General features: G+C 40.5%; 1 protein-coding gene across 5 annotated transcripts in view; it reads right to left on the bottom strand.

Annotated features, from left to right (window-relative positions):
* The window catches only part of tanc2b (tetratricopeptide repeat, ankyrin repeat and coiled-coil containing 2b), a 165414-nt gene that overhangs the window by 71146 nt on the left and 73930 nt on the right, over nucleotides 1-20338 (bottom strand). For 4 of the 5 annotated variants that reach the window (XM_031760131.2, XM_031760132.2, XM_031760133.2 and 1 more), the window contains 2 exons: nucleotides 11420-11491; nucleotides 5418-5597 (listed from right to left, as the gene is read on the bottom strand). The exons of the other annotated variant lie outside the window; for it this stretch is intronic. In XM_031760131.2, the coding sequence (XP_031615991.1) occupies nucleotides 5418-5597; nucleotides 11420-11491 (252 nt within the window). The remainder of the gene's footprint in view (nucleotides 1-5417; nucleotides 5598-11419; nucleotides 11492-20338) is intronic. 5 annotated transcript variants of the gene reach the window in all.

Raw genomic sequence — 20338 nt, 5'->3', positions numbered from 1 at the left:
ATCAGCCACTAAGAGATAAGTGCGAGAATGAGCCACTCCAATTCTGAGACAACAGTGGACTAAAAATAGACAACATAAACAATGTGGACGCGAAATCTGTCAAACGCACATGAAGATGAGGGACAGATGAGCCCTGTCAGTGGTTTAATGTACTATAATTAAGTGTATTTAAATCTGGTACTTGTATTTAAGCATTTACCACTACCCTGCATTTATCAGACAGCTGCAGTTACTAGTTACTTTATCAAGATTTTTTCATGCGAAACATATCACTAAAACAAGCTCCAACCATCAGGGCTTAAAATTTTTTTGGGAAATTTTAAAAATCGAATATTAGATGAAGATGATGCACGTCATTACAAAAGACAGTTTTTAAATGATTGTTTCAGTTATTAAGGTGTCAAACCTTCCTGGCAGTGTGTGAAAAAGTACTTGCTTCATAAATCTACACTAACAACTGGTTGTTCCACCTTTGGCAGCTGGAATTATCCTCAAGTATTGGTGATAACTGGTAATATGTTTTTCACACCACTGGTCCACTTGTTTTAATTCAGCCACAATGGAAATTTTGAGCATTAATGTCCTGTTTAATGTCATGTCAAAACATCTCAGACTTTAATTCAGCCACTTTTTTTTAAGCCATTCAGAGGTGGACTTCATACGTGAGTGAGTTGGAGGTTTAGGGCAAAAGCTGTTGGCCGGATATTCTCCTTCAGGATTTTCTGGTAGAGAGCCGAATTCATGGTTCCATCAATTACAGCAAGTCGTCCAGGTCCAGAAGCAGCAAAGCAGCCCCAGTTCATCACACTACCATCACCATGCTTGATTGTTGGTATTATGGTCCTTTATGAAATGCTGTTTTAATTTTATGTCCAATGTAACAGGACGTAAACCTACCAAAAATCTCAACTTTTGACTCGTCAAACTATTTACCCAAAATTCTTTATGGATCATCAAAATGTTTCTTGGCAAATATGAGACAAGCCTTTGTGCTCTTTTTGGTCAGCAGTGATTTTCTCCATGGAAATCTCCCATGGATGCTATATTTTTCCAGTATCTTTTTTACTGTTGAATTATAAACTCTGACATTAACTGAGGCAAGTGATGTCTGCAGGTCTTTAGGCGTCGTTCTGTTTTTTAGTGACTTCCTGGATGAGTTGTTGACACGTTCTTGGAGTAATTTGTGAATAATGACTTTCACCATTGTTCACTGGAGTCATAGAAATGTAACCCTTTCTGACTAGTCGATGTCAAAGACTCTTTTCTTTAGAGTATGCCATGATTTGTTACTTTTTGATATCTTTTAGCCTACTTCACTTTGTAAGACAGGTTCTATTTAAGCAATTTTTTAATTCAGCAGGTCTTACAATAATTAGGGTCAGCTTTCCAAAAAAGGTGGTTAAAATCCATCAACTCATAATTTAACAGGGGGAACAAATACTTTTTCACATAGGAGCAGGTAGGTTTGGATAACTTTGTTTCCCTTGATAAGTGAAATCATCATTTTAATTTTTTTTAAAAATTTACTTTGGTTATGTTTGTGCATTAGAAATTTGTCTTGTGATCTGAAACACAAAAGTGCAAAAACTATGGAAAAGAAGTGCCTTTTCCACACTGGATGTGCCAAAAAATGCCGTTCCTGTAGTGGCCTCTTAAAGCTACCCTGAAAATTGAGTCAATCCCCATCGATGTTAAATTGCTCAAGGCATTAAACAGAATGTTTATAGCCTGTTACCAAAAAACTGTTTTGGCCTTTATGGATAATTTATCCTTTCATAATAAATCAATGCAGATTGATTCCTTTTTTTTCCATAAATAACTTCCACGAGTTAGAGACATGGCCACAGTTTATGAAAGAGAAACTGAAACAGGGAGTTGTAGGCATCACTTTCTCCAATTTAAAGTGATGTTTCGGCTGCTGAGCCTTTTAGAAGGTTTTAATGGAATTATATGGTTTGCTATTAGCTACAGATCATCCAAGAAGTTTCTGCTTCAGTCCTTAAGAGTGAAATAATAGGACTTTCATGACTTAGCGCTAATAGCAGATTTGTGTGTCTGTGTGGATCCATTATGGGTGTAGCTTTCTAACCAAGCTCGCTGGCATTTGTTGAGAATTTTAACTCAATGTTTGTCAACACAGAGTTAAAAACAGTGTGTGATGCCATGGTGGCTAAATTTATCTTTTATATAGTGTAGGGATTCAGGCACAACATAAAAAACCACCGACAGAGTCTTTTTAGGCGATCGGGAGTATTGCGGTGCGTTTCATGGACTCTCTATCAGATTTGGTTCTTAAGAATTTGAATGGTTTGGGCTCCTTGTCATGTTCCTTGATCCAATCATCAAGTTTTGGCAAGTTTTGTGAAGGAGACCAAAGCCATCGAGGACTGCCAATGGTATTAGTGGTGGTTGCTGAAACCAAATATTGAAGAGACAGGTAAAACTGCTTGCTACGAACAAGCACTGAGTGGTTTCTGTAATCTAACACTCAGTGTGGCCAACCGTAGCAGTAGATGTTATCAGATATACACAGAGAAAGCAGCCTAAAGGTGCTGAGATCCAACATTTTCAGCAGGTTTTAAAGATGTTACTTGTTTATGATGATAAAACAAAAATGTAGATTATTTTCTTTCCTTAAGTTGCTGCAGAATCTTTCCTATCGTTTAGTAGTTGTAGTTTAGCACACAGTGCCTTACTCATACATCAACTGGATTACCTTTCAATGCCAAACTCTAAGTAGCTCACTAAACGAACATCAATAACCTAGACCTTGCTGTTTACATTTGCTTAAAATAGATTATTCATTAATATAGACTACTAAAAGGAAGTCATGACAATGCATGCCACTTAGCAAGACAAGGTTTCATGACATAACACTGCATTGTAACAGGATCAGTCCCACATGTCGGTGGTTTTAATGTTGTTCAGTGCATCAGCTAAGCTTGCCATCTCATAAGTAGCTTCATACTTTTTTGACCAATAGGGTGAAGAATTGTGGCATTACTTCCAAGTCCACAGAAAACCAGTAGTGATTACATGAAAAACTGACTATGCAGTGCCTGCTTGCTTCTCTGCGTACACCAAAAATCTGTCTAAGAAGTTCCCCTTCAAGAGTCTTCAAGCAGGCAGAGGGGATTCAATCAGAAAGTCAATGATTCTCTGAAAAGGTCAGCACTTTCATTGCTATTTTACAAGGTTGAATAACTCAAGTCTTCACAAACATCACAATTCTGCCCCCCTAGGGCCAATCAGGAGCTACAAACGAGGGCAGATAGAAGCTGTGACTGGGGGAGACCACCGGGGGGGATCAAAGTGCTTTAGCCCTTTAGACCCACTGCTGTTTGCTCTCTAACACACTCCCTTCTCTCACCTCTGCAATATGTGGCACGGGAGGGGTTCAGACCCGTGACGGTAACACCGCACACAAGCTCAGTACCGTCAAGCTGTGGAGGAAGTGGTGCTGCGCTGAATTAATTAAAGGGCAACAAAGCTGGGTAGACTGAGCTCAAATACAGTCTGCTGGTGGATGACACTTGAGAGCAGACACAGGTCTTTGAGGGCTTGAAGGACAATGGGCACTTGAGGGCTTTTGTGCATGCTGTCATTTCACTGACAGGCCGTTTTGGTCCTATAAGTGCTGTAAAGTCATACTGACATGTGATTTGAAGAACAACCACTGGACATACCATATATAAGCCCTTTTTAATGCAAAAACCTTTATCTGGATTAAAGCAATTATATTTTTTTTTCAGTGACTTCACTATTTAAATAGACACCACCTTATAACAGACAATAAGTGATATGACACAAATACATACAGATAAGCACAGGCTAATCCTAGTGAAAGTTACAACACATGTTCACTTAAGGTGACAAGTGTAGTGAAGTGAGTCAATTATGACACATAATCCATATGAAAAATCTGTTTAAAAAGCATCACTAAGTTTGAAAATCCCCAAACACACAACAAGCAGCACCTGACTGGTGTAATACATCAAGCCAAATGATGACATGTGTGAGAACACTGCAAAGAGACCTCTCCCTACGTCAGCCACAAAATAAGAATAGTACAAATGAGACAGCGCCGTGCATCATTAATCAAGCTATTCTTGGCTGTCATGAAAACAACACATACACAAACACTCTCTCTCACACACACACATTCATATTTACAGATTCGTATGATGTCCTAAAAACTAGCTGCGACTCACGCAGATGAAAGAAGCCTTTTAGAAGCAGGCTGATTCAGCCACAAAACATCAAATACAAGAAAAGCACACAAAATGCTCCTCAAACAGCAGAACAGTGAGAGAGGAGGTGGGGAGACGAGTGTGATTTGGCCGGATTGTTCTGAAATTTAATTCTCGAGAAAAAAAAAAAAGAAAGAAATAGAAACCTCTGCTCCATCCATCCACACACAGTCCTCTACAGCAGTGTGGCACACCCAGTTAAAATGGGAGAAAATGATGTGGTTATGTGATGTGCGTTTCCCCTTTAAAACCCACAGTTTGGATGACCCTGGAGAGATCATAAATCATTCTGTATGATGTAAAAAATCACAGCTCCCCCCGGCATACCAGAAACGGTTCATGATCTGAAGTAGCTGGGAGGTTGGTGCACCCTAGTGGTGACTACTGAGTCAAGCTTTAAACCCATCCACACCCACTCTGCTTCTGTGTGGAGGCTGCACAGATACTGGGTGAAGCTGCGCTGTCAAAATTTCAATTCTCATTTTGAAAGCACAAGTAGAGCAGTAACCTTTGATGCCCAGACCGTCTTGTGTACCAAAACCACAGCTTCTCCCCATTGCAACAGTAGAGGGAATACAACACACGACTCATAAAGCAGTTGATGGGGAGACAGAGGGGAGGCAATTTTCCACATTTTCTGAATGTCAGAGATGACTGTGGAAGGAAACGATTAGTGGTAGGAGGTAAAAAGCAATAAAGGATGCCTGAGCCAACCGCAGCTCGCAGTCCATCATCTGTTCTTGACACTGTCAATTAGGTAGGACTTTGGCGATTACAACAATTGGAAATTACAGTGTTTGCCAGAAACCCGAGCTCAGCTCCACTTGGTTTCTACTCAGAATTAGGGGGCAAGTAATACAGTAAATGATTACTGCTTATCAGCAAGCATCGGGGTGAAACATTGCTTAGTCTTGTAAAGTTTTAACTCAGTATGCATGATTTTGTGATTAAGCTGCCTACAGTGGTACAGTGAAGGGCTAGGGGAGGCTGTGTTAGTACACTGGGTCTATGGGGGAGGACAGCCACAGGCAAATTTAAACCAGATTTAGCCCACGTCTCTGTTGGCTGTGACTTTCTTCCTGAACTGTGGTTTAAAAGAAAAAAAAATGACAACAACTTCAAATCCTGCACTCTGAGTGACTCCTCTATCACCTGCAGCATCCTTACCTGTGAGCTTCTTCATTGGCTGCAGCCTGACACTGATGGTCTGATGGGTGAGCAGCGGGGAGGAGGGCAGAGAGCGTGACACGCCCTCCATTATGCGAATATGCTGCATGCCCTCAGTCATTGAAAGCGGGGGCACGGCGTAGTCTCCTTCAAAGGCACAGTCGCTGTCTATGCTGCCACCTGCAGGATGGGAGGGAGAAACAGCATAGTATGAGATATTTTTCTGGGCTTTAAATAAAGCACTGTGTTATAATATTCATGGTATAACTGCAGACTCAATAGCAAAGGAAGAGAAGATGAGAGATCAAATTATTCTACGGTTACTGCGTGATCTTCCCAAATGGCTCCACTCTGGATTGGTACATGCATTATTAATTGGACACCTTTCATACACAACAGTTACATTTTGCTAATAGTCTAGGTCTCACGCCATTTCAACACATGAACTTAGACAATGGAGAATGAAGTCAGAAAATTTCTCTCCCACTTTAGTCTGCTCTCAACTGAAAATCCTCCATATGGTTTAGGCGAGGGTGCTGCCCGGATAGAGGGCACTGGAGGCGCGACACGTGGCACCCACTTACTTGCTCTGAATTTTCCTGACAGTTACCTGTGGCCTAACGTAGGCACTACTGAACACTGCACAGACTTTATACTAGGTACCTGACAGATTAGAGACACTTCAAGGACAGATACGACTGCTCAGGACATTTCCACACTGAAGCGCATTTCTGTCGAGTAAAGCCTGGAAAAGCTCACGGCTGACTTGCATGTGTGAAATGGGCAGTCCACAAAATTAAAATCAACTACTCTGCTCATCACATTCCTTTATAGATACTGGAAGACTGAAACAATCGGAAAATCACCACATTTATCAATATTTTTTCTTCATAACTAATCATAGAAGCCAAACTAGTGCAAATCATCAGACAACATGTCAGCCTGTAAGAAAAGTGAGGAAGCCCAAGTCATGATTCTACAGGATCAAGAAAAATAGAATTTAAAAACAATGGTTAATTCTATTGTTTTGGCTGCAGTGTGAAAAGCAGTTGCCTAAAATAGGCAGACTGCAAACCTCTGACAGAAGCTGCGGGGGCACAAGGTTGGTTTTGATATGATACCCATGAAAAGTTTGATATAAATAGATATTAAAAGTCTTCCAATAGGCCTGATTCCCTGTCTTAGATTATATAATTCTTATACTCTCAAGAAATACGTTATGGCACTGAGGTACAACAGCTATTGGGACAGTACTCTCTGTAAGTAACTGTCCCAATACCTCCTGTCAAGGTGTTCTAGCAATTTGTACTATAATGTTATGGTACATTTGCATTCTAGTTTTACTCTCTTTATTGATTTCATATCTGCACCTAAGGTCAACGTAAAAATAAACAAACATTCAAAATGTAAAGATCAAAAGAAAACATCAACATTTGATCTAAAACAAAGAACTCAAAGGCATCCTCTTATTAAATATAATTTTAAAAGCCCTTATTCTCATCACATGCTCATGTTTAGCCAAAAAAAATCCAAAAAACATGTTTCAGCTTACAAACCTTCATCAGGATGTTAAACAGAGTTTGTGAAAAATTTGGATCTATTCTACTTGTCTTCCAGTAACTGACCGCATCCCTCTTTCCATGAAAAGAGGTGCCAAACAGAGTTTTAACCAAAGGCATTTATGAATTTCTGGATTTATAAATCACCTGACACTAAATGTCTTGGTTTAAATGGCTGATTTAGATTTTACTGCAGTTTTATAAACTCAGTTTGTATTTTGATATTCATTCATATTATCTGTGATTTGTGCTATTGTGTGCAGTTTATGCACATTTGATTTAAATTTGATAAAAATTGTTAGCTTTGTGTTAAAACCCTTTTGGGCTCCTACACCTGGTGGAATATTCCACTCTCATCCAAGGTGGATATTTGCCATTAGTGGTACTCCACAAGTGGAAGTCTGCTATTAAAGGACCACCACTAGGAAAGGTCCAGTGGTTTCATGAAATATGTTTACACTCCCTTATAAAGTCTTATATGCCAAAACACATTGGATTTTCTTTAGGATAAATATGACCACACAATTAGAAGGAAAAAAATGTAATTATAGTTAAAGAGAGTGCCTTTCAGTTGGAGTTTAAATGTATCCCTTCCAAAAGCACCTCAAATAAAACCAATCTGAATGCAGGAAGCACTGTTCAGCTAACATTTTACCCAGTTTCCTCGCACATGTGGCACATTACTGCACGTTAAAACATTTAAACAAATGCTGCAAATATGTACCATTTCATTAGGGACACAAGAATCTTTGTGCAAAAGATATATATAGTTACGTTGATGTCCAACAATTAACCTTATAGGGGTACATTCATGTCAACTCTACCTGTTAGGACTGAAATGCCCCTATTTCTTAGAGTGTAGGCTGACAGGTATAGCTGAATATAATGGATTATAAGGATCAGAATAAATACACTATTGGACTTCTTTGTTCTGTTTCTTTTCCCGTTTGTTCACCTGCTGTAGAAACCGTATCACCCTCTGACAGAGGATAGGACCTCAGCCTGGTCGCTCGATCCTGCAATCAGTGCGATACTGATATTGAGTGCAACATCACTGGCATGACCCAGCAGAGAGCAGCCCTGCAGGCAACACGTGCAGTTTACATCACTGCCTCAAAAGACAGCCCGCCTGACCTCTGTCAGCCCCGCAGTAACACAATACCCAACAATTTTTATATAATCAAGGATTTTCTAACCATTTGAAATGTTTAAACAAGAAAAGAGCACAGTCATGACCACAAGAGAGCATTTTATTTACGAAAAAAGCCTCTCACAATGAGCGGTAATTACAGAGCCAGTATAAACAACCACTTACCATCACTCATACCCCCCCTTTTCCTCTTTTGCTCTAAAAACCACAAATTATGACAACTTTGGTTTTGGTTTTTTTTTATTTCACACGCACTCATCAGCCAGCTGTCTGTAAACATCCATTTTGTGAATCAGTTCTAGCTCAGACTGCCCATTTCCCTGCAGACTGAGCTGTAAAACCAAGTGGTCAAGGAACAGGCTCGCACCAGATAGCAGCTGCAACGGTGAGACAAGAAGCCATTATCAGACACCGGTCCCTGAGGAAGTCTGTATGATGGCTAGGAAGGGGGCAAATTGTCTGCTGTAATGCCAATACATCAGTATTGAAACACTTGCACTCATAGAAGAAATGCCAAACACACTCCGACACACACATCCATCCCTCTGTGGCTCTGGAGTCAGTCCATCCATTCACAGGGGAATGTCACTGTGAGAGTGAAAAACAACAGCCAGAGCAGCGGTTGCATTCCCCGGCATGGAAATTCTCCACATGTATGCAGACACTGGTGTGAATATAAAATAGCTAACTTGGTATTCTGATAGCAGTTGCCAGCAGTCAGGATCAGGCTTGGTTTTAATGCTTTGAAATATTGAACAAAAATAAACAATTACCGGTAAGCTACTCTCAATCAATTACCCGCTAAATAAATTAACAAGTTTGTGGCCGTTCATGTTAAATTAATCAGGACAAATACAAAAGAATGTGCATTATTTATTTATTTGACTTTTTAGGTATAAACTAGCTGCATTTACATCCAAGACACCTTCATTTTAGTCATTTTAGACTTTTTCAAAGAACTAAAAGGTTCCTTTCATACTGTAGGTAGTGTGAGTGTCCATCACACTGTAAAGAGCTGTGAAAATTATGCCAATTAGGCCGCTGGCATATGAAAAAGTGACAGGTTATTTTTGCAGCAACTATACTGTCAGCCTATACTTATTCCTGTAGAATCATAATGCAGTTGTGTCAAAGCCACGAGCAAGTCTAAGTTACGCACAAGGTGTTCTTTGGTGAAGCACAAAGTTATGGAACAGGGACATGCAGATATCATGCCAACAACAATACTCTTCGTAAACACAAACTTAGCAAGATGAATACAGTGAATACAAAACACGAAAGTCCAAACGGGATGCAAACCATGGTCTCCTGCCTTATAAACCCGTCATACCGCTGCTTCCTCTCCCTCCTTTGAAAACAGGCTGTGTAGGTCTCTGAAACCAGACAAGGCGTCAACGCACCAGCGGTAATAGACGTGTGTAATGGCATCTGACAATAAGACTTAATGTGATCCCCTGGGAGGAGAACTCATCAGTTCATCTGACATATGGTTTCTTATGTGACTTCACTGGTGATAAAAAAAAAAGAAAGAAACTAAAGTGCAGTACATGCATAGTACTGATTTGATTCAGGTGTGTAGACCCAGGGTGAGATCTAAAACCTGCAGGACACCGGCTCTCGAGGCCTGGAGTTCCCTACCCCTGGCAAAGAAGATGAGACAAAACCTGATTCCTGCACACTTTCTAACCTGCAACAATGTATTGATTAGAAATATAGTATAACTTCACAGAGCAGAGGTTAATGACACAGGAGGGCTATCTTATATGAGAAGTTAGTGCACTCTTTTACAGCAGGTCATATTATTTAAAAAAAAAAATTAATTAAATAAATAAAGACGGAAATAGACAATTATTAATGTTCATCTATTTTCTGAGCTGCTATTCTAGCCAATCCCAGGTGAGAGGTTGGTCACCAATCCATTGTAGGGCTAACAGAGAGTCAAGTTACCATTAACCATTAATCACATTTGAACCTACAGTCAATTTAGAATCACCAATTAACTTAACATGCATGTCTCTGGACTATGAAAGGAAACCAGAGTACATAAAGACCAGCAGGCCTTGCAAACCCCAGGGTCTTCTTACTGTGCTGACAGTGCTAACTGCACCACTTTAATGTATCCTTCCTAAAAATTACACCTAATGTATAGATAATTATTGAAAAATGTTTCAGGCTTGCACAGTTAACCAGTAGTCTCAAAATGTCCTCCAGAGGTTACATGTCTAGGAGATCATGCAGGGATACATTTGAATAACACAAGACCTGCACTAATGAAAATAACGTTTTTTTTAAATAAATGTATTTTTCATGGTGGATAGTGTGCAGGAGCCTATTTGCAATGCAGTAAGTATGATCCTCCCGTTATGAAGGGGCTCTGTGGGGTGTAAAATAATATCCCTGTAATTCGGACCCTGGTCCAAGAAGTTGAAATGCACTTTTCATCCAAAAACTCTTAGTTTTAGCCAACATTCTTGTGGTGGAAAAGGCCCTAATCTCATCAATTAGTCCATCTAATTCCGGAAAGCCACATTGAAAATTATGATAATGCTGAGAAAGATATTAAATGGTCTCATTCAGGTCAAAAATGAGAAGGGTAGAGAGGGAGCACCAGCCGCACTTCAGCGGTGAAATCCACAGAACAAAAGCAGTGAAGGGGAAATTACTGTGTTTCATTTTAGACCGCAATAAGAGTCGTGTACAAGGACCACTCCATGCCTCGAAATAAACAGAACCACCTACTCATCAAGGTGTTCAGTTCAAAATATGTATGAGGTGGAAAAAAAGACCGCATGAAATCATATTTTGCCCCAAACAGTTCCTGCCAAGCAGAGACATTCTCGCTGTTGATACCATCTAATGTCATATATACAAGCCTATTTCCCCTTGAAGTTACTCAGATTTACAGGCAAAATTACAAGAATATAAAATTCATACACTTGCCCTCCCTGTAAATATAACTTCATTTCCAGTAGTCATAAACTTTGCTGTTATAAAACGGAATAAATGCGGTCCAGCAAACAAGGCTTCATGAAAACATTAAGGGAGCAGAAATAGCGTCTGGAAAGAGCCAAGAGGGAGGAAATATGGGGGACGAGAAAAGAGCTCACGTTTGTTTTCAGCAACTCAGCTTCTCATTCGCACATATTATACACATTCACACCGTGAGCACATAAAAGCAAGAGGTGAGAAGAGCAGGTGCTGTGAAAGGCATAACAACATTTCCTGTCAAGACTGCAAACTTTTCTCTATCTCGGGTTTAAAGAAAACTTCTCTTTGGAGATTCGGTTGCTTACCTTGGCCGATGTGGCTCAGGTGAGGGTCTAGACTGGGCGAGCGGGGGTCTGCCAAGTCCTCGCTCCCACCATCTGCAGAAGAGGAGCACACAGAGAAAGACAGGGAGTGAGCTCGGTGGTGCTGGTGGCAGCGTGGCGAGGAGGTGCGAGTAAACAGGAAGGCCACTTCTTCCTCCCCGACCAGCCAGATGTGAGATCTGAGGACACCCAGGAGGCTGCTCACACACAGACCCTCGACACCCTTCCTCCTGGGGCCCAAGCGTCCCCTTATTGTCGCGAGGGAAGAACGCGCTGCTGAGCTCCATTTTTTCCGCCTCCACATGTTTAGACTAAACAGTCAGTGAGCCTCTATCTCTAGGCAGGCCCAAGGCTGATAACATAATAGTTTACATTACAACCATTCCTGCATGAAGACCTGCGATGGAGCCACAATCAAAGAGCTCGCTGCGACATACATATGCTTAAATGAGGGATGACTTTGACTTGCAGTCAAACAGTGGGCGTCTCCCAAGATAGATCCACATACGGCTAATGATATGAAGATCAATTACGCCCAGGGGATCAGGCAGGCAGAATTAACCACAGTGGATGGAGCTGAAAAGAGCAGGTTGGAGGGTGGGGGCAGCATCAATGGGCAGCACAGTCAGTGTCACCAGGGGATTGTTTCATAATCCTGCTCAAGTGCAGATGGATCTACTGTAAAGCACGACAGGCTAGCAGAGGAGGTGTGGAACAAATGATTTATGCTCAGAAGAAACGGATCCCAATAGAATTAAGTGAGCTATTAATAAAATCTAAACTGAGCTACTTGTATGAAAACTAGTCTGTGGATTATCTGAGTAGAAGTATCAAAGATTGTTGCATTAGGCAGAAAGGGAAGTAGGCTTCTTTTTTTTTTAAATCACAAAAAGGATTAGATGTTTTGCTTCGTCCCCGCATTGCCTTTCAATCAGTGCTCTCATCTATTGGTCCAGAAAACCCAAACAAACACTCGAGTATTATCTCTCCCATCGCAGATTCACACATTGAGCCACGCAGCAGGCCAGATTGGCTTGCTGGTGGAAAGATCAAGCTTGTCGATGGATAGATAGAATAAGCCGTGGGGTATGAATGTGTGAGAACTGGGCCGATTGTGGAAGGGGGCTCTCTGCAGAGGATTCTTCTGCGTTATTGTCGGGATTTGTCAATTAAAAAAGGTTTACCAACACACTGAAAACACACAATTTCTACTTAACAGTTTTTGTATGTTTGGCATTTACAGACAGCAGTGCAATCTATATTTCTAACACCTCCATTACACGCATGTTCGACAGCAACAAAGCTACCAAAAATAGTTTCTCACCTTGTGTACCTGATGAGCCATTTCGCCCAGTAAAATCAATGGTGTGAAAAATCAATACAGGCCTTGAAGACGACGGGCAGTAGCTACGAGAACTGCTTGCACAGTGATACGTGAAAACATGCACATGCAAGCACAAGTAAAGTGTATGAGGTCGTGTGGAGACAGCTGCGTGATATTGTGTAAGAGACTGTGCATACTTAAGTATTTCAGGTGATTTCTTGTACTTATCTTTCGATACCTGCACAGCAGTAGTTGTAAATATCATAGCTGAGGCATTAACAAACATCAAACCCCTATCACATGACCACAGAAACTTTTTCATTGCATTCCAAGTACAGGAGGTACTTTGAGTCAAATAGGTGTGCTGTGATTACTAAATGTTAACTTGAATGCCCATCAGGAGCACCAGTGCATTTCCAAGTGGCCTGAAGGTTGTTATGGGCTGCCCCGAAGACTCAACCTATAATAAGAGAAGCAGCAATGAGTTTCTCCCAGAATCCAGGCAACAGATGTGACTCTTACTCTCAATATAGTGTCTATTGTGCCACAGACTCATAGATCAGTGCTTGCAGCCTCTTTCAAAACATGCAACCTTTGTCTGCCTTGTTACAGATGACATTTAGACAGGTGAGGGTGAAGCAAAGAAGCCACCAAGGAAAGAGGGAGAGAATACAAAAACAGCTCTAACAGCTCTAACAGTACAAATGGCCTTTTTTCAGTTTCAGTAAATGTATAAATGTTGGGTTGTTTTTTTATACTTTTGCTTGATGCTTGAATGTAACAATAATTTAAGCCTTTGAGCTAACTGTATCTTTATCTTTGTGTGTCTCTCCTTGTGCATTTTAACGGTATGCACTACAACTGATATCCTGCTAGTAGATTTTTGCATTGACATATTATGAAAACTCAGTATTCACATTGGCAGGTAGTCTGGAGCAGAAGCAAAAACAGCAAAAGCAACATTTATTTTTTATTTTTTTTAAAAATGGGCGCGAAATTGCAAATTACCAAGTCAGACTTTGTGTAAACATTGTCAGTAGTATTTTCCCTGAACCTGTTAGCCCACAGCAAAGCAACGTCGAGAGTAAATGGAAAAGATGAAACACAATTACAAGAAAATGTAAAAGATCCCATCGGAGGGACCTCCTGGGACCTGAAGAAATTCTACTTAAATACCAAACTCTTCTGAAAGAGAGTACTCCTGAACTGTTTGGACCAGGAGCAGCTATACTCTAATATAAATGGTAACTTCTATCCAGGTTGAAATTGAACACAGTGTTAATTCTGCCAGGCCATAAAGCCAAGTCCCAGCAGATGAACTGATTCTCTTCTGCTTATCTTATTGGATTTCATACCACTAAAGCTGCTTGACCCTTGATAAAATTCCTGCTGCCCCTGCAAGCCACTTTGCAAACCCACCTCCACTCTAGCTCCTCTACTTCATACAGTTTCTGACTTAATCTATGCCATGTCTGTTGTAACTGATGCCTACTCGGGTATGTGCAGCGGTCTTGCTGGTGCTTTCCCTGCTTTTAGGTTTTCCACATATGCACATGAAAGGGCGGGGAGTTCCCAGAACAGGGCTATACTTCGAAATATATATTACTGCTGAAGGAACAACAATCCTCTTTGGGCTAAAATGGTCTGACAGAAATTACAGTCACCCACTAAATAATAAATCTATGTTAAGCCTTTAAATCACTCCATTACTGAGGTTTTTGGAGCCTCCTTCTCTCTACTACAGTTTTAGGACTGAGAAACATATCTTTGTGTCACCTCTATTCAAAAGAAACCTTTCTTCTAAGAAGTGCTCTCGTTACCCGTGATTTCAGTACGATGTCCAGCCACACAGATCAATGGCCTATTACATGAAAGGGGAGGACCCACAGCTGATGGAAATAGAGATATTTTCATTAAAACCTGCAAAGACAGACAGTGGACATCATTCGAGGTTCTCATAGAACATCTGCCAGCTGGTAGTGAGAATGAAACCGAGCCAATATGTGCTCTGCAGCATATCCTACTCAACTGTAAAATCAAATCACTGTTGTCACTGAACGGGGAAAAAAAAGCCATTTCCGAAACAAAGATACAGGATGATGGTGCACTCTCCATGTTGGCAATTTCTTTGCCACTGTAATGCAACCGTTCTGTGTTGTGGTGTCAAAGGAGCAAGCTAATTTCAAATGTGGACAAAGAATCATTATGGAAGAAGTCAGTGTGACATCTGATAGTTATTCCATGGAGCAGCAGCTATCATTATCATCGAGCCTGACTTTCTTGGACCTGCCGGTGTTTTCAGTTCAGTGTAACATTTGCTCCTAAATGAGGTATCTTTTACAGATACTGTGAAAGAGTGATTACTATAAATACTGATGTTTAAAGAAGAATATTTGGCAGAAAGTTTAAGTTCCCCCTGTAGGGGTTTCAACCACCATGTGATTAAGTGGAAGAAAATGAATTAAAGTATTACAGATTTGGTTATTTTTCTGTGACTAATCAGTCAGGTTGAACATAAATGGAGCCAATAGACTCACCCCAAAAGTGCAATCAATCCCTGTCATTCACTTAAGGGACACTGCAAAATAACAACAGCCAGCAAAGGAGAGAGAATAAAATTGTACCTGAGCTGTGTAAGTGAGAAACACCCCGGATACTTGGAGCCCAGAGAATCGCATCCTTCAGCTCAATGACTTCACTCACTGACAACACAGTGATTCATTGCTTTGCTCAGTTCCTCCATGCCTTTTCTTCTTACCTTTGCTTACTGCTTCTGTGGGACTCCAGTGTTGCTGTGTAGCCAGCTTGTTGTCAGTCCCAAAGTTTCTCAAGAGAAAGTAAAATAGTGCACTAATTAAACACCAGTTACTCTCTGTGCCAAAGTATTTTCCCCATCACCATATATCAAAATGATAAGTTAGAAGTAAAGGAGACTGGAATGCTTTGCCCTATTTCATCATTTTATTTTTCCCCTGAATGCACAAAAACGGCATTCGAAACACAGAACACACAATCGTAAACAGTTCTGCAAGTTCGGTTCAAGAAATGACACTTGCTTGAATTATCCTGGAATCCAATGAGAGGTTTCTTTCTTGAGAGCTAAACGATAAATCATCCATCCCTTCATTTTCTAATCCCAGTTCAGTGATAGATAGGGAATCTGTAGTCTATCCCAGCTGTTTTAAGGCATGAGGTACACCCTGGATGGGTCACCAGTCCATCACAGATCACAATCCTATATCCAGCCACAATGTAGTTCATATGTCAATTTAGTTCATTTATCAGTTGCTTTGTTTAGAGAGGATGAATAACAAAAAGAAAAGAAAAAGAGAGGGTGTTGTACTAATCAGAGTGACTTCACCAGCATCCCAAACTACCTGTGTTGTCCTTTCAGCATGTAAAAAGAACTAAAATAGGGATTGTACCAGTCCATTTAATATATTTCCACTTTGCTTGGTACGTCAACAATCTATGACTACTCTAGCTTTCACTGGACTAGTGGGTATAGTAAGATGGAATATTCATATTGTGGTCTCTGTTTCAAATGTGTTACTCCCGTACTTCATCAGAAAGACAGACTATATGCGAGCGAGGATAATAAAACATCCTGAAATCTATTTAACACATCATAAATTACACCATCTTGTCCTAATTTTCCAAAACAGAGACCAATTCATAGTGTTAGAAATAATAAACTTCACATTTCAAAAATGCAAATGCCAAGAAGTGAATCAGTGCTGCGTGCCTGTAGAGAGCAACAAATGCGACTGCCAAGCTACAACAGATGATGTCACCAGAGAGGACGCTGGGATATGATTGCTCAAAGGCCTCGTATTTAAACAAAACTCAAATGCACCATGGGGAATCATAAAGTTGCAGAGGTTTATGCATGCTGAAGGTCCTTAACTAAAGGTTCTGTTGACTGAATTATTAATGGTTAGCTCTATAAAATGAGTTGGTCGTACCAACTATGATATTAGAAAACATTCAAATTGGAGTGTTGCAAATGAGAAACCTGCAGGAAATCCAAGCACTCAAGAGGCTGGATAAAGTGAACATTTGGCATTTGCTGAATAAATGAGTCAAGTGATTGTGAAAATTGCTGTCTATTAAGTTTCTGCCAGTCAAATAAACATATAATTTATTAATCAGCGAATGGTTTTAGCACTAACTGCACAAGTAGGACACATTTTTTTGGCAGACATTCAGCATGAACCGTACTATCATTACCATCCAACTGAGCACTAGACCCAGTTTAACTACTACGGCTGTGTCATGGCCCTAAAAATAAAAATCACTGGCTACTTATTTAATTCTTTATAAGGTCACACACTAATATCTAATTTATTTTGATGACGGCACACTTAAATAAGTTTATGCAATGCCACTACGTTCATTTCTGTCCAGAGTTGTATTCATTTTTCACTAAGGTCTTGTAGTGATGATGTAAGAGATGGACCACTTTGGAAAGTATTCTCCACACATCCCACAGGTTCTCACTGGGGTTAAGGTCTGGACTGAACCACTCTTTCACAGTTTAATACAACTGACTCCTGGCACTGTCATCTTTGAATATGAAAAAAAAATCCACTGATGGAAAAATCTTGCCATTTGGTGGTCATGTGGTCAGCTGACCTCAATGTTGCTGAACTTTGACCTTTTCAACTGAAGCATCCCCATATCAGAAAATAGTGAGTACTACAGAGACATGAACACGAACAGGAACAGCTGGAGACATCCTGCACTTCTTTGAAGCCTGCTTGAAGTCCCCCCCCATGTGGCGCATGCACATTTGCTGCATTGTAATGTAAAGTCTCTGTGGATGAGTCTGTGCAGTCCCTCATGCTCACCAAGCTCATGGTGAAATTTACATCCCAAGCAGAACCTAGTGGCCTTGCTAACATGCGAAGTATAGTCAAGGCCTTTCCCTGGTGCACCCTTCACTCTTGAAGGTAAATGTGGACTCAGCAGTCCACATGACCTTTTTTCATTGCTGTAAAGTCTAATCTTTGTGCTCCTTAGCAAAGTGAAGCCCCCCCCCCGCCCCCGCCCAATTAGCCTTACTGACAAGTGGCTTTCTTAAAGCTACACAGCTGTTCAGTCCCAGTTCCTTGAGTTCTCTTTGCATCGAGTGTGTGTAAATGTTCTTTCTCCTATTATCGAACACAGTCATGGTATCTACCTTTATTTTAGCATTTGATCACGAATCAAGATCATTCCAAAGTTTTGTTTCTGATCACGTTTCCTCTTCAAAGGTGATCAACACCATCTTCCCAAGTGTTCATAATGTTTTGGACACTTTTTATCCAATTTGTGTGCCCGTTTGCTTGTTAAATTTATTTGGCCTTGTGGCCATCACACAGCCAAATCATCCTCCTGTTGCCCTTTTAAAATGAGTGATAAATGGTGTGGTGTGTTTCTTCTGCATTAGCATGTTTTGGAAAAGCTTGCATTTGAAGCTTGATGTTGAAACCACAGCTACTTGTCTGCTGTGCTTTTCAGTTTGAAACCAATTTTATACCTGTGTTGGTCCAAATAGCTATTTATACCTCAAACACTCAAAATAGCTGAGTGAGATACTCGTCCTCTTGTTGATGGCTAAAGTGATCAATTAATCATTAAATCATTTCAGGCCATATGCTACAGTGTGCGAGTCCCAGAAAAACTCTGTGCTCCTCAGGTTTGACTTTCATTTAGGGCAGATTTAATCAGATTCACAACAAAGTGGAGCAACTTAATGAATCACAACACCACAGTGTGCTGCAGGGAGCCATATGTGAGCACAGACATCTGCTCACTTGTAAAGTTGGTGGGTATCTTCATTAGTGCCAGCCTCAGTGTACGCTAACATGAAAATGCATAGGATCACACACACATGCATGCGTGCGCACACACACGTACTGTAAGAAGGCTTCTCAAATGACCTCTGTCCACTGCTGTAGTGAGCCAATCCTGGTCTACCACAGGAAGTGGACTGTTCTGACATCCTGCCAAAGTAAAACATTAGGGAACCACATCCAAATCCCAACAGACACACCACACACACGCACTTACTGTACATGCACTGCTATGCACAACAGAAGCACACATTTTATACTGAAAGACCAAAAAAATCTTTACATGGCATGCTTGAATCGATGTTCATTTAGATTTCAACAAAGACTAAGATAGTTGAATAAAAAGGAAAATTAAAATCAGACTACTGAATAACATCTTAGGCAGAAAAAAATGCAAATGTGAAGGTTAAACACTGTTCATTAACGAGCCATTTTCTCCGAGAGAATTGCTGCTCACTGGATATTTTCCATTCTTTTTCAAACCATTCAGTGTAAACCCTTGAGACGGGTTGACAAGCAGTTGGCCATTTCATTAGGTATACCTAATGAAATGGCCGTGGTTGTATTTTCCACCTAATATCTACAACTTGACAGAGAAACAAGTGCTTTGTAGCGAAGGGTAGCTAAATCGTGATCGTGGCTCAAGAGTTGGGAGTTCGCCTTGTAATCGGAAGGTTGCTGGTTCGAGCCCCGGCTTGGACAGTCTCGGTCGTTGTGTCCTTGGGCAAGACACTTCACCCGTTGCCTACTGGTGGTGGTCAGAGGGCCCGGTGGCGCCAGTGTCCGGCAGCCTCGCCTCTGTCAGTGCGCCCCAGGGTGGCTGTGGCTACAACGTAGCTTGCCATCACCAGTGTGTGAATGTGTGTGTGAATGGGTGGATGACTGGATGTGTAAAGCGCTTTGGGGTCCTTAGGGACTAGAAAGCGCTTAACAAATACAGGCCATTTACCATCTTTAAACTGACAGTTAGCCATCACTCTACTTTAATAACAAGTGATTAACTAGTTTCACTGACTAGTATTTCTCAAACGAAACTAGTGAGGGCGCCAAAAACTTCCTCACATCCCAGTTTAATTGCTTAATTTGTAAAGAAATCATAAGTGTCACCTCTTACTTTCCACTGCTATAAGCCATATCTATAATAATCTGAAATATAACTACCTCCAGCTGGATAAGTATGGAAGCCCACTTCTGAATCAGCTATTCTAACATTTGTTTTGACAAACCACAGATGATTGAGGGAAACGCAGCGGGACCGCAAAATCATATAGAGAACAAAAATACACCAGCAGACATACACAGCAGTACATTTGGACACTTACTTTCAAACTGTGGGCATTTCTCAAGATGAAATACTAACTCGATAAATGTAAAGTATTCATGTTTATGTTGTAAATGTAAAAAGAGATTACAGTCAGAAGGCTTCGCTCATCAGGACTGTGTAGGTGTGATTTTATCAAATCTTTTGAGACCACAGGATTAATAGGTTGTTTGAGAAAAAAATGCTTAATTTTATCCACTTCCAGCTTTTCTACTTAAAGATTTGTTAGCTTTAGATGATAAACAGCATCATGAACCTAATATCTATGCATTTTGCAAAGTTTTTTATGACCTCATAGAAATTATAATGGGCATTTTCTTATTCTGACACCGATTAATTGAGCAATAATCTGAAAAATGAGACCTAAAAAACCACAAAACCCATATATTTTCATACATGCATACCTTAGTTCACTTTAA

Source organism: Oreochromis aureus, linkage group 8 (assembly GCF_013358895.1).
Source record: "Oreochromis aureus strain Israel breed Guangdong linkage group 8, ZZ_aureus, whole genome shotgun sequence".
Classification (NCBI taxonomy): domain Eukaryota; kingdom Metazoa; phylum Chordata; class Actinopteri; order Cichliformes; family Cichlidae; genus Oreochromis; species Oreochromis aureus.
Note: the sequence above shows the minus strand (reverse complement) of the source record. Positions and strands in the feature narration are given on the sequence as shown.